We start from the raw sequence: 12,187 nt of genomic DNA, 5'->3' as shown, positions 1-12,187 counted from the left end.
GAGTTATGGTCTTATAATCATGCTTCATTGATTATCCTGACCTTTGAATCTTGGATTTGAGGATGAACATTAAATATTCATCTTCACACAATCATTCATTTGACAAATGTTTCTTACTATGGCCTAGGTAGCATAGAATCCAGACCATGAACAGTTCAGATCATCCAAGTTGCAATCATGCTGGGGTATATAGACACTCTATCGAAGACCCATATCAAAAACCCTGCAAAAATGAATTCCATTTTCATGGGTTATGTTTGTTTTGCAAGTGGAAATCCTAATTCAGGACTTAGATTTTGATCAGGTCAGGCTAGCCCTATTCATGACTGACCCATTGTAGCCTTTAACTGCAATAGAGGCTGCAACCATTTCTCAAGACATATGTCCAAATAAAGATGAAAATGTTACTTCAAATCCACTCTTTTCACCGACATGGAAACATTGCCTACAGTTCAAATCAAGGGAAACCATTTCCTTTTCCTTCGGCGTCCAAACAGTGCTGTTTACACTTTTTTATTTTCTTTTTTTATCCTTTTTATTTTTTTTTTTGCCAAAATGAAAATGGATGAGGATATCCTAGCTGATTCGATTGAACATGCCCCCTCCAAACAGACCCGATGAAATGACATCACAAGTCAACGTATACCAAAAGGAAAATTCTCAATACCACCATGGCCTTCCAAATTTATCTGGCATCCAAACAGACCTAATGAGAAAACATAAGAAAGTCATCATTCCAAAAGAACAGTTCTCTGTAACACCATTTCTATCCAAAGTTATTTACAATGGTTAGCAATCATACCAAATTGCATGTGATTTGAAACTGTAGAATCCTTCTACAAGATGGTGATGACCCAAACAAGTTCTTTCCCTTCTTTCCTATTCACATTCAGGGGACTGAGTGCAGCTTACAAAATTCACTCAGCCTACATGCATATACACATCTATTCCTGCAGCTTTGCTAATCCCATGCACATGAATAAAGCAGAACACTAATGCACTAGTGCACAAATGCAAGATCGAAGCCGTCCATCAGATAGGTCCCACCATGTAGATGTTTACTGACCACATTGGCCACATGTTAAGAAACAGACTGGTCGAAAAACTTAGCCAATTGTTTGTAAGCCATCCACTAGTTTCTAAAGCTAGACAACATGAATAGCCAAGCAAGAGTTACCCATCTGATCGATGGCTTGGATCTTGCTCCTGTCTGCCTGGTGGCCAAATGGTAGCATTTTCTTGGGCTGCTCTCATACATGCATGGGATTAGTGTACCTATTCCTGAGCTTCAACAAAACTACATCAGCAACCCAAAAACCTCCCATGATTACTATATATTAGAAGGGGCCCATTACAATCAAATCAATGGGCATTAGTAACCAAGAGATCTGACTCTCTTCGGCAACTCTGCCTTATTGTCATCCTCATTGCGCCTCTTAATCGCATCAATGTCGCCCTTGGTAACGATTTCGAGTTCACTGGGGTTTGCTCGACTGTTGTAACTGACAACGTTCGTTCCAATGGCATAGACGATTACTTCAGTTCTGGGTGCCGAAAGCATCTTTCGCTCAATAGCTGCAGACTGCCCACAGCATGAGTCATGGACTGCTGCCTCCTTCAGCTTCCCAACAATAGTATCCTTATCATGGCTGAAGCTGTCTTTTGAAACCTGCATCACCCGAGAACATAAAGAGTTAAAGACAGTCGCTCATGCTCAGTCTAGAATACTTAGAAAATGCATAATGCTCGATAGTGTGAAAATGGTTTTCTTTTTTAATTTTTTGTAATCTAGTTGAATCATCAACTATACAAGCATCCAAACAGTCCATTTGATGGGACGAACAAAAACTGCTGCTTGGTTCAGTTGGGCATCATATGGTTGCTCAAGAAGACACTGAAGATGATATCAGCTGCCAGTAGCTGTAAGATGGATTTTCTTAATAAAAGATCCAAAGAAGAGGCCAAATCAAGATAAAAATGCTCAAGGGCCAACAACCTTAAAATAAACATATCAGAGCATTAGGAACATCATAACATGGTTTAAAAACTTCAAACAAACTCAACCCAACTCCATTGGATCAACACAACTGTTGGACATAGGCCCATGGGGCCCAGTAATAGGCAACCACTAGTGGGCGGATCCCACGCAAGTCTCTCTATATCCTCTTTTTTTATTTACTCTCAAATGCTTAAATTTGAAAGTTGAATTCTAAATTTTGAATTTAGAAATGAATTCAATTGTAGATCAAATTGGTACAGAGTGAGATTGGATAAGACATGATAACTTCTAGCCACATCTAAACTCCCCGACCAGGGGAGGGGTTCTCCCGTTAATCCCATCCAAAAGTCATAGCTTAACTTATTAAAGAGAAAATATGGAGAAATAGTAAATCCATAGATTCTGTCCATCTGGCACATCCCTTGCACAATCCAAGCCATTGATCATGATCCAGAGCCACCTTAACTGTAGAAAACCTGATGACTCGACTAGACTAGGTAGGCCTCAACAATATTTAATGTAGTATTTTAAATATTCATTATTACCAAAAAAAAAAAAAAAAATTCAGAAAAACCCCAAACTCTTCCGAGTCATATGATTGGCTCGACAGACCTTAAGAGCCCAGTAAGGTTTCAAGTTTTTAAACTACACAAGAAGATATTGCAGTCTTGAAGGTATCTTAGCTATTAGACTCTACCAGATGAACATAACTTTTGAAGGAAGCCTATTTAATAGGGGCATAATCCACTTCTGAAAACAAAAATGTCGCAACAGAAACAAATGTTGGGCACAAAGAGAAGTTTGTTATGAGAAGACCTTTATCAATCTTTTCTTCTATTTTTTGTCATGTGGGAGCACCATAGGATCAAATCCTCTTTGATCGATTACAAAAAAGGAATTAAATATAGTTTCTTTAGTAAAAGCAAGTGTGAAGGAGTGGCATGCAATCAAACATTTTGCTGCTGAGAAAAGGACTTTGAAAAATGTACCACTGCACTGTAGGAGTGTACCCATGTACTAGACATTAATATCAAGACGTAGCTATGAACAGTGTTCAAAATATCGGTATCGCGTTACGTATCACATCCTTGGGATATAGATACATTTCGGTTATCGCACAAGATATATAGTTTGTACCAGGTAATTTATCGCACTTCTGGGGAAACATGGGGAAACATTGGGGAAATGGTTGAATTTTTCAATGAAACTTCAGGGATTGTTAAAAAAGACCTTAATATACACTTTTAAATCATAATCTCTTAAAAAAGAAGTCCACATAATAGGTTTCCTTTGTATAGGGTCCTAAGTTATGTGTTGTCTAACTGAATTAATGCAACTATATTCAAATTGAATGCATAACATTTAGAGTATATGTGATGATCATTTCATCAAACACTCCTAAATACTTCAAAATTAGTCTCACTTGACAGCTGGTTGAAGGGAAATTTTGAAAATAATAATAATAATTTTTATTAATTTTTAATTAAAAATGATTTTTATTTTTTCAAATTTTGATAAGAACTTAACAAATCAATATACCAGCCCTCATACAAGCTTGGTTTTATGTTTGGAGTGCAACATTGCAAGAAATTTGGAATTGCTAAATACTTCGAAATTAGTCTCAATTGATAGCTAGTTGAAGGAAAATTTCAAAAAAAAAAAAAAAAGAACATGAAGAACCAATGGATATAGAAATCAAAGCTCCATCTCCATGATTTTTCATGCAAAACATGAAGAACCAATGGATTTATAACCATTTGACACTGATTTAACATAATTTCAGAAAAAAAAAAAAAAAAAGGATCAGAAATTGAAAATGCTCGCTAGATTGAAGATGTGGGATATATCAGCACTACCTATGCATTTCGTATCGCACAAGTGGGATACAAGAGATATCGTGGGATATATCGGCTGATATCATCAATATTTAAAATGTTGGCTATGAAGAGGTACTTCATTATGCTTGACCTGAGAATATATACAGTATGGTCAACAAATAGACACATCATTCAGTGACACAAACTGTTGATATTAAGGGCCCCACAGACCCATGATTTGGTGACACAAACTGTTGATATTATGGGTCCCACCATTGAGAGCCCATGACTAGAAGTCTCCCATATGTTGAAATAGAGCCTAAGGTCTACATTTAACCAAATAAAAAAAGCCTGAGATTCCACGGGTGTGATCTTTCAATCTAGGAGATACTTTAGTGTATGTGGTATCCATATTAGGTCCATAATATTGATGGTTTCAATGAAAATATACCCCACTTACACAAACTGAAAATCCGAACCTACCTTAGGTGCTAGTGGGTTAAGTACTGTACAATATCTCAGCATCTACTTTTCTAGAATCCTTATCTCTGATATTTGTGGGCCACAACCCTCTACAAGACATGTGGTATGCAGCAGGTACAACACCTGAGCTCCATAAAGCCCGGTGTTGTGTGTGACATCCACTAGATCAATAGCTGAACCCACCAATGTTAGGCCCTGGGGCACCCAATAAAAACAGGTGGGACACACAACATGGAATAATTGGGGGGGGGGGGGGCGCGGTTGGGGGAATTGCCAGCCATAGATTTGTGTGAATTCGAGGGCCACCAAGGTGTGTATATTCAATCCAACCCATACATCAGGGGCACCCACCAGGATGAACAGACTCCAATATGCCTAATTCAAAACACAGCCAGGCCACACCACATGAACTTAAAGAGGATTTAAGGTGATTTTATATTGTTCCCCATGGTGTTGCCCCACCTGAGTTTTTTATCAGGCTGATTTTTAGGCTTGAATGTTGAACATGAGATGGTTCACCTGATGGACGGAGTGGATGTCACACACACAACATGGGCTCCACAGGCTCATGTGTTCTAGAGGATTTCAGTCCAAAATTTGGAACTTCTTGGGTAAATTTAGAATGACCACATTCAGTGACAGATGAAGCCAATACGACCTGCACAATATGTGGTCGTTTGGGAACCAGGAAAAGTACACTGCTAGAAATCGAATCCTCAAGTAGGGAAAATTCCTGTGTTTGGGCCCTGGAAAAGGCAAGAAACGGATTCCATCTAGAATCCAATTCCAGAAAAAACACGGCTTTTGGATTCTTGACCAAAGGCTGGCTAGCAAATTCCAAGGAAATGGATTCCCTCCCAACGGTCAATTTTTTGAATTTTTTTTATAATAAATAGGACCCGTGCAGCCTGCTTCATTACCAGGCCCCAAAGACAGTATCTGGATTCCACAAAATTACATTTCCACTTCCCAATAGCCAAAATGACTAACAGAATCTCCTAAGGAAATTTGATATTCATCAACTGCTTACTGATGGGTGTCACGGACTTCTGAAAGTTCCCTTATCCGTTGGGCATTGGGACCCTTGTATATCCCAACTGCATCTAAGGAATCTGTTTTGATAATGATCATGATTAACATGCATCATTGACTTCTAAATTCCAGGTTGCCAAACAACCCCTAATGATTACTGTTGGCTGATGGAACAATTTTACTATTAGAAAAACTATCCATTGAGAACCTGATATGCATTAGAACAACTAATCCTGTCATCCCTATGTGTTAGGACTAAAAAAGTAATCTACCAGCTTGAATCTTGACTTTTTAACAAAATCAGCACAAGTATAGTTAGTTTTCACTTACAAGAAAACCCGAACAGAAATCGTAACTACACATTTGGAAGTTTACAGTTCCAAACCAACACAAGAGTCTAGCACCAACATGTAAGTGAGATATGCTCAGGACTTTCTCTTACGCATCTCACTTGTGGTTGGAAGAAGCGGGACATAGGTGCCCGATTAATGCAGGTCCATTTTCTGTGCAGGCAGATTCAAATCACACCTTATTCGTTTGGAAGTCCCACAAACTGTGATTTGGCAATAAATCCAAAAGCTGACTAAAACAAGCTATAAATTATAATTCCTCACCTGGAAATCAACCGGCAACTCAATTCTAGTGCATGTACACCCACAACCATCGCTAAAGTTGAGTTCCAACACCATCTTAAAAGGTCTTGTCTTCACCGTCTCTCTGATATATAATCAACGCGGCATGTCAAGAACAAAACAAGAGGATAGATGACAAAATGTAAAATCTAATAGCATTACTAATGGTTTTGCAAACAGTGGTTCAAGATGCTACAAGATCCCATCTTTTGAGCTGATTTGAGGTACCTTTTTAACAAAAATGGTTGCTTCTGAAGATGGGCAGCCTTCAGGTATGGCCTCTCTGGAAACAAAACCTGACAATTCAAATAGAAGAAAACCAAGTTCAGGGTGGGTTATGAGGCTCCAAAAAGATATTAGCTAGAAGTTGGAAAGGAAACAAGAGAGAGCTTCTCGTATTATCTTTACATCCACTGATTTGAGGAACGGCAATGGTGCTCTCTGTCCATGTACACTAGAAATCCTGAGAGTCCATTTCGCATATTGTGTCTCTGTAGTAAATGGACCAGAGCGTGAGAAATTCAAGAACAAATGCTTCCTAACAGGTAGAGGTTTGCTAATCCCGCATGCATGTATAGCAAACCCCTGTAGACAAGCACGCGTGCCAAGTTGGCATGAGGTAACTGTCTAACCCATCCATCTAGTGAGCCCTATAGCATAGATGCACTGGCACGAAAACCAGGGCAGCTCGCTTATTAGGTATGCCCAGGATATAAAACAAATGGATGGATGGAAAAACTCTAGCCATCCCCATTTGATGGACAGCTGCAGACGGGATTGACTAGACATTATTTTAGAAAACCTTCAAATAGCCAATAGATTCCCAAAAGAACCAAAACTAGAAGGGGGAAAAAAAGCATCCAAGAAATTGATTGAAATGGGTAAAAGATGGATTCCAGAGGAATCTTTATCACTAAAAACTTGGAAAATCAACATTCAAAAGTTCAGTTAATCAAGAAGACTTGTATAGAAGACAAGTCTACTGAAACTAAACAGCTATGATGGTCTTTCTGTTACATTTATTTCAACTTCTAGCTTCGAAATAACCAAGAAGCTTCCTCAGTGTACAGAGAATAAGGCCCAACCATCCAAACACTTGTTTTATAATCTGAACCATGAAAAGCCTAGAAAATGTGGCAATTGGTCCCATGGAAGTGTTGTAGAAGAGGGACACTGGCAAAGGGGAAAAATAGGAATTTGGGTCCTGATGCATTAGCGCCTAGTGTCTTGATGAGCCAAGTCATACATGCGGGGGTTCAGTTTATCAGGCCGCTGATCTGATGGATCCATCTTGGACAGGGGATGCTCCAAAAAACTTCTCAATTGAAAGATCCTAGCCATCCAAATAGCCGATATCTGCCCTTTTTTTCTCGAACCTCGCTAGACTCTTCTTTTCTTTTTTTTTCGTTGCACATCTATATAGACCACTGACAGAGGGTAGGATCTTCCAATCTGGAAGATTTTTTGGGCATCCCACATCGATGGCGGGGACCATCAGATCAGTGGCCTGGGTCACCAAAATATGGGCCCTTTTTTACAGAATGCCGGATCAGGACACTACATGTCCCGATGCATCAGAACCTTATAACTAAAGATCTGTATTAAGGACGAGCTAGTGATTCTCCAAAAAGTGTCACTTTAGTCAAACCAACTCTAAGTCTCTAACTAAAGATCCTGCTACCCCGTTCTTCTCCCAAATAACATGGCAATAGGTAAAATTATAGGATTTCATAAGAAATAATCACTCTCATTAAAGAAAAATAGGTTTCAATGGACTGTCCACGTTCCAAAAAACACTGAGCAATATTATAGTTGTTCTAGGATATAGAAAGGATTTTTGCTTTTGTTATTAATGGGACACTTGCCACTCCTAGACACAACGACACTTCAAAATCTGTATCAACAAAGTGTCCTAGTGATGCCATCAAAAAGTTTAGCTTGTTCGACACGTGAGGTGTACATACAGATTTTCCACTAAGCTTTCCTTTCTTCTTCTTCTTCTTCTTTTTTTTTCTTTTTTTTTAAAATATGAATTTCTTTTGTCAAGACAGTTCTTTCACTCCTATCCCTCGAGCTTGCCTCTGTTCTCTTGTTGTTGGAAAAACTACTTAAGGACATGCACTCGCTCTCTAGATTTTACTTCACTTTTCATTATAGTTGCCATGACCCTTACAACAGAAAAGCAAAAGCTTTTTTGGCATTTTGTTCTTGATGGGATTCTCTGATTTCTTAACATATTAACTACTGTTTCTTGAGATGATTTTGCATGATTTTCAATGTTTTGTTGTACATTATTTGTTTAAGAAACGAGTGATGTTCATACTAACTACTATTTCTTGAGATGATTAGGCATGATTCTCAATGATTTGTTATCAATTTTCGTTAGAATAGATTGCTAGTAATTGATTTTTTAGAAATTACTAATAATTGGTTTTTATTGGAACTACATGAATATTCTTCTCTAATTTCTTTTGTTTTTTAATGTTTACATAGTCATGTTATTTTTTTATTGAGAAACGATCCAAGGCTCTCAGAGCACAATAAGCTAGTGTTCCTAGTACTAGTAGCACTAGGACAGTTGTCCATTCCAATCCATTGATCTAGACTGTCCATTAGGTCCACACATTTCATGGGCTACCATGCAAATGCCACACCCATCAGAAGAATATTAACCATTTGATCAATGTCCTTTAATATGAACGGTCAAGATTTTACATACAAAAATAGGTCCAATCAACAATTTGATGCATCTGTTTGTTGAGGACCGTCATGGATTGCTTATAATTCTACAAAAACACTTTTATTAGGCAATCTCAACCATCCCATCCATGGCATGGAGAAAGGATGGCTACAAAAAACAAGGCAAAATCAAGGATGGAATGGATCATCCGATCAGTGTTTTCATGCGAGTAGCCTGCCTGATTAGCTGAAAGCCTATTTTTGGTCCATGTAACCTACACAGTGGCCCACCCAAATTGCAAGGCTGGCACGTTGCTGAGGCATGTGGGCTTAGCAAAGTGCTTCACCTATAAAGATGATTGTTTAGTAGACTCGGGAGAAATAATAAATTAAAGTCAGGTAAGGTTATTTTCTATTTCACCTTAGATACTCAGTTTTTCTTTTTAGGATGTAAAATTGAAGTTCTAAGTTCCAAAGCTAGTTAACAATGAGAAACAATAAGAAAATAGAATGAAGAAAAAAAAAAAAAACCTAGGAAACTTGAGGAGAAGAGGTAAACTTACTTTTAAGGAATTGAGTAAAACTGATTTGTATAAGATCGACATGGACATACGGAGGAATGCGAAGATTAAGAAAGTGCATGACACCTGCAATAACCTGTTATGGTTTATATTAGTAATGATATTCTAACCAGTGATTTAAATATAGATAGCACCGCATGTGACCGATACGATATACAGGAGTTGTTAAATTCCCCTGTATTGCATAAAAATCACAATGTATCGTCAATATATCGCAATTTATTGATATATTGCGATATTTTGCCAAAAATGCTTCATAAAATTTCCCCGTATCATTGATAGATGCGATACCTTGAGATACATTACCCTACTGGAAATTTAAAAATAATAATAATAATAAATATTAAAAAAAAATAAAAATAAAAAAACCCATGAAAATCTATTCTCTTAAATTTATTTGGGGGAATTTGTTTTTATACTTCTATTGTATGATTTATGAATTATATGAACTCATTTTGGATTTAATTGCATCAAACAACGCATAGCTTAGGATCGTATACAAAGAAAACTTGTTTTTTTTTGTGATTTTTGAATTCTAAGTGTAATCTTGTCTCTTTCAACGCATCCCAAAGTTTTAATTGAAATTTTCCATCATTTACCAATGTTTGCCTCAAACAGCAATACATTCCCAGATACATGCAATGTTTCCGATGCGATACCAATATGTTTCCATATCGCAAGGGTGCAATACATGCAACAATACCGATAATTAAATCATTGATCCTAAACTGCAATGGTGTCAATCTATGTGTGCCCCTAGAGTGCCATGTGCCTACGAAATTTAGGGATAATTTGGATTGGGGTAATTGGAATACATTGGTATTAAAAAATACCTGCTACCCTTGCAATTCCCATGTTTGGGGCATGATGGGCATCAAAACTACAGCCAATTTAAATGTAAGAGTATTGAGGGAACTGGAATACATGGGTATTAAAAAATACCCGCTACCCTTGCAATTCCCATGTTTGGGGCATGATGGCATCCAAACTACAGCCAATTTAAATGCTCACCAATCATTGCGACATCCAAAATGCATGCTTTTGATTTCACAAAAAAAAAAAAAAAAAATGGTGGAATTTGGCTCCAATGCCCACCGAAAATTCCCCATATCTCCCCCACCTAATTCGCCACGCCACTTAAGGGGACCCGAATCCTCTGCAACAATGTGGGCCCATCAAGTTCTTTGTGTGGCATCCATTCCGTCCATCAGGTGTGCTCCTCAATTCCAGGCCTTGGGCCCCAAAATCATCCAGATGCACAAATCAAATGGGCCACACCACAGGGAACAATGGGATATGACGACAACCATAGCTTTGTGTAGGGCCTCCATGGTGTGTATCTTTCATCAAATCCATTCATCAGTTGATAATTCACTGGGATGAAGGGAAGATGCAAAAATCGGCCATATCAAAAAAATCAGATGGGCCACACCATGTGAACTAAAATGTTTTTGTGACTGTCTGTTTTTATTTCAAGATGGATTTTTGAAGAACAGTGATCTAAGGGCTCTCACCTGATGAACGGAATGGATTTGACATATACAACATGGTGGGCCCCACAGAACTTTGTTGTTTCCATGTTGCACAAAACAGGTGTCAAAGTGACAATTCGGGTCCCCTTTAGGTTTTGTAGAAGGGAAATACTTTTTTATACTTTGGGAGAGTGCAACTGTTGATATGCAGGCTATTGGAAAATGACTAATACATTGCATAAGTGGCATATAACACAAACAAAACCTTCCAAATTATGGTTATCCATTTAGACGTATCATGAACCAAAAATTACTCATATTTGGTTATCTATCTGCTGGTGTTTAGACATTTATTTGATGGTAGATAATGATATACCCAATGGTCGTATATCTAAAAGAAGAAGTTTCCATGTAGAGGCTAGGATTTTTCAACCAATCTGATTTTGCACCTGTAACTCAACAAAAGGGTTCCACAATTAATCTGTTTAGTTTGAGTCAAAATTTGCCACATGTACCAATTCTAAGTGGCTACTTATGAAGCATTGAACACAGCAGAGTATCAAATAACTCCAATTTTCTAAAAGGAGGTTTCTTGGTTCTGGGGCGCGAATCTACTACGATTATCGTGGGAGCATGCAAACGACTGTGGAGCCCACCATGCTGCCTGTGTGACATCCACATTCCACTCCATCCATCAGTTTCACTAGCTTTGTTAGAAAGTGAGCCCACAAATGAGGCAGATCCAAAACTCAAGTAAGCCACACCAGAGGAAATACTGGGGATGGAAACACTCACGTTGAAACCTTCCAACAAATATAGCCTGATCTAAAACACCCACCATGAAGTTTATATACCATGTTTACATACCATCCAACCTGTTCATAAGGGGATTCCCATAAGGGAGAACACAAATATTAACCCGATCTAAAACATATGTGAGCCTAAGAAGGTTTCAATTAGGGGTGCACGTCGAACCGGTAGAACTGTGGAACCGGACTAAACGGTTCGGTTCCAGTTTAGGGGTATGTAGAACTAAACCAAACCATGGATCCGAACCTGAAACTAAACCTAGAACCGAACCCAAGTTTTTTTAATTAAAAAAAAAAAAAAAAAACTCTAAGTCTACCCAACCCTACTGCGTGCGTGCGACTACCCCTACCCCCTCTCTCTCTCTCTCTCTCTCTCTCTCTCTCTCTCTCTCTCTCTCTCTCTCTCTCTCTCTCTCGTTGCTGCTCTCTCTCTCGTTGCTTCTTTCTCTCTCTCAGCTCCTTTCTCCACGTCTCACAAACTGCCCCCCTTCTACCATTACATGTGCAACATCCAGTTATTCATGCACGGCATTGCAATTGGGCTAGATTTTAAAAAGCCCAGAACAGCTCCACGTCACACAAACTGCCACCCTTCTGCCATTGCATGTGCCACATCCAGTTCCAAAAATCCCAGAACCGTATGGAATGGTTCGGTTCCGGTTTCACCCCAGAACCGAACTGAA

The 12,187-nt window shown here is 38.5% G+C and overlaps 1 protein-coding gene across 2 annotated transcripts in view; it reads right to left on the bottom strand.

Moving 5' to 3' along the window:
* Positions 1-710: 710 nt before the first annotated feature.
* Positions 711-12,187, bottom strand: part of LOC131258137 (NAD-dependent protein deacetylase SRT1-like) — an 81,237-nt gene continuing 69,760 nt past the window's right edge. The window contains exons 10-14 of one of the 2 annotated variants that reach the window (XM_058259245.1): positions 9,206-9,299; positions 6,372-6,454; positions 6,192-6,259; positions 5,946-6,048; positions 711-1,669 (exon numbers count right to left, since the gene is read on the bottom strand). In XM_058259245.1, the coding sequence (XP_058115228.1) occupies positions 1,373-1,669; positions 5,946-6,048; positions 6,192-6,259; positions 6,372-6,454; positions 9,206-9,299 (645 nt within the window). In that variant the 3' untranslated portion in view covers positions 711-1,372. The remainder of the gene's footprint in view (positions 1,670-5,945; positions 6,049-6,191; positions 6,260-6,371; positions 6,455-9,205; positions 9,300-12,187) is intronic. The other variant, XM_058259246.1, reaches the window with a different exon arrangement.

Source organism: Magnolia sinica, chromosome 10 (genome assembly GCF_029962835.1).
Source record: "Magnolia sinica isolate HGM2019 chromosome 10, MsV1, whole genome shotgun sequence".
Taxonomy (NCBI): domain Eukaryota; kingdom Viridiplantae; phylum Streptophyta; class Magnoliopsida; order Magnoliales; family Magnoliaceae; genus Magnolia; species Magnolia sinica.
This window is presented reverse-complemented; position numbering and strand designations above follow the sequence as displayed.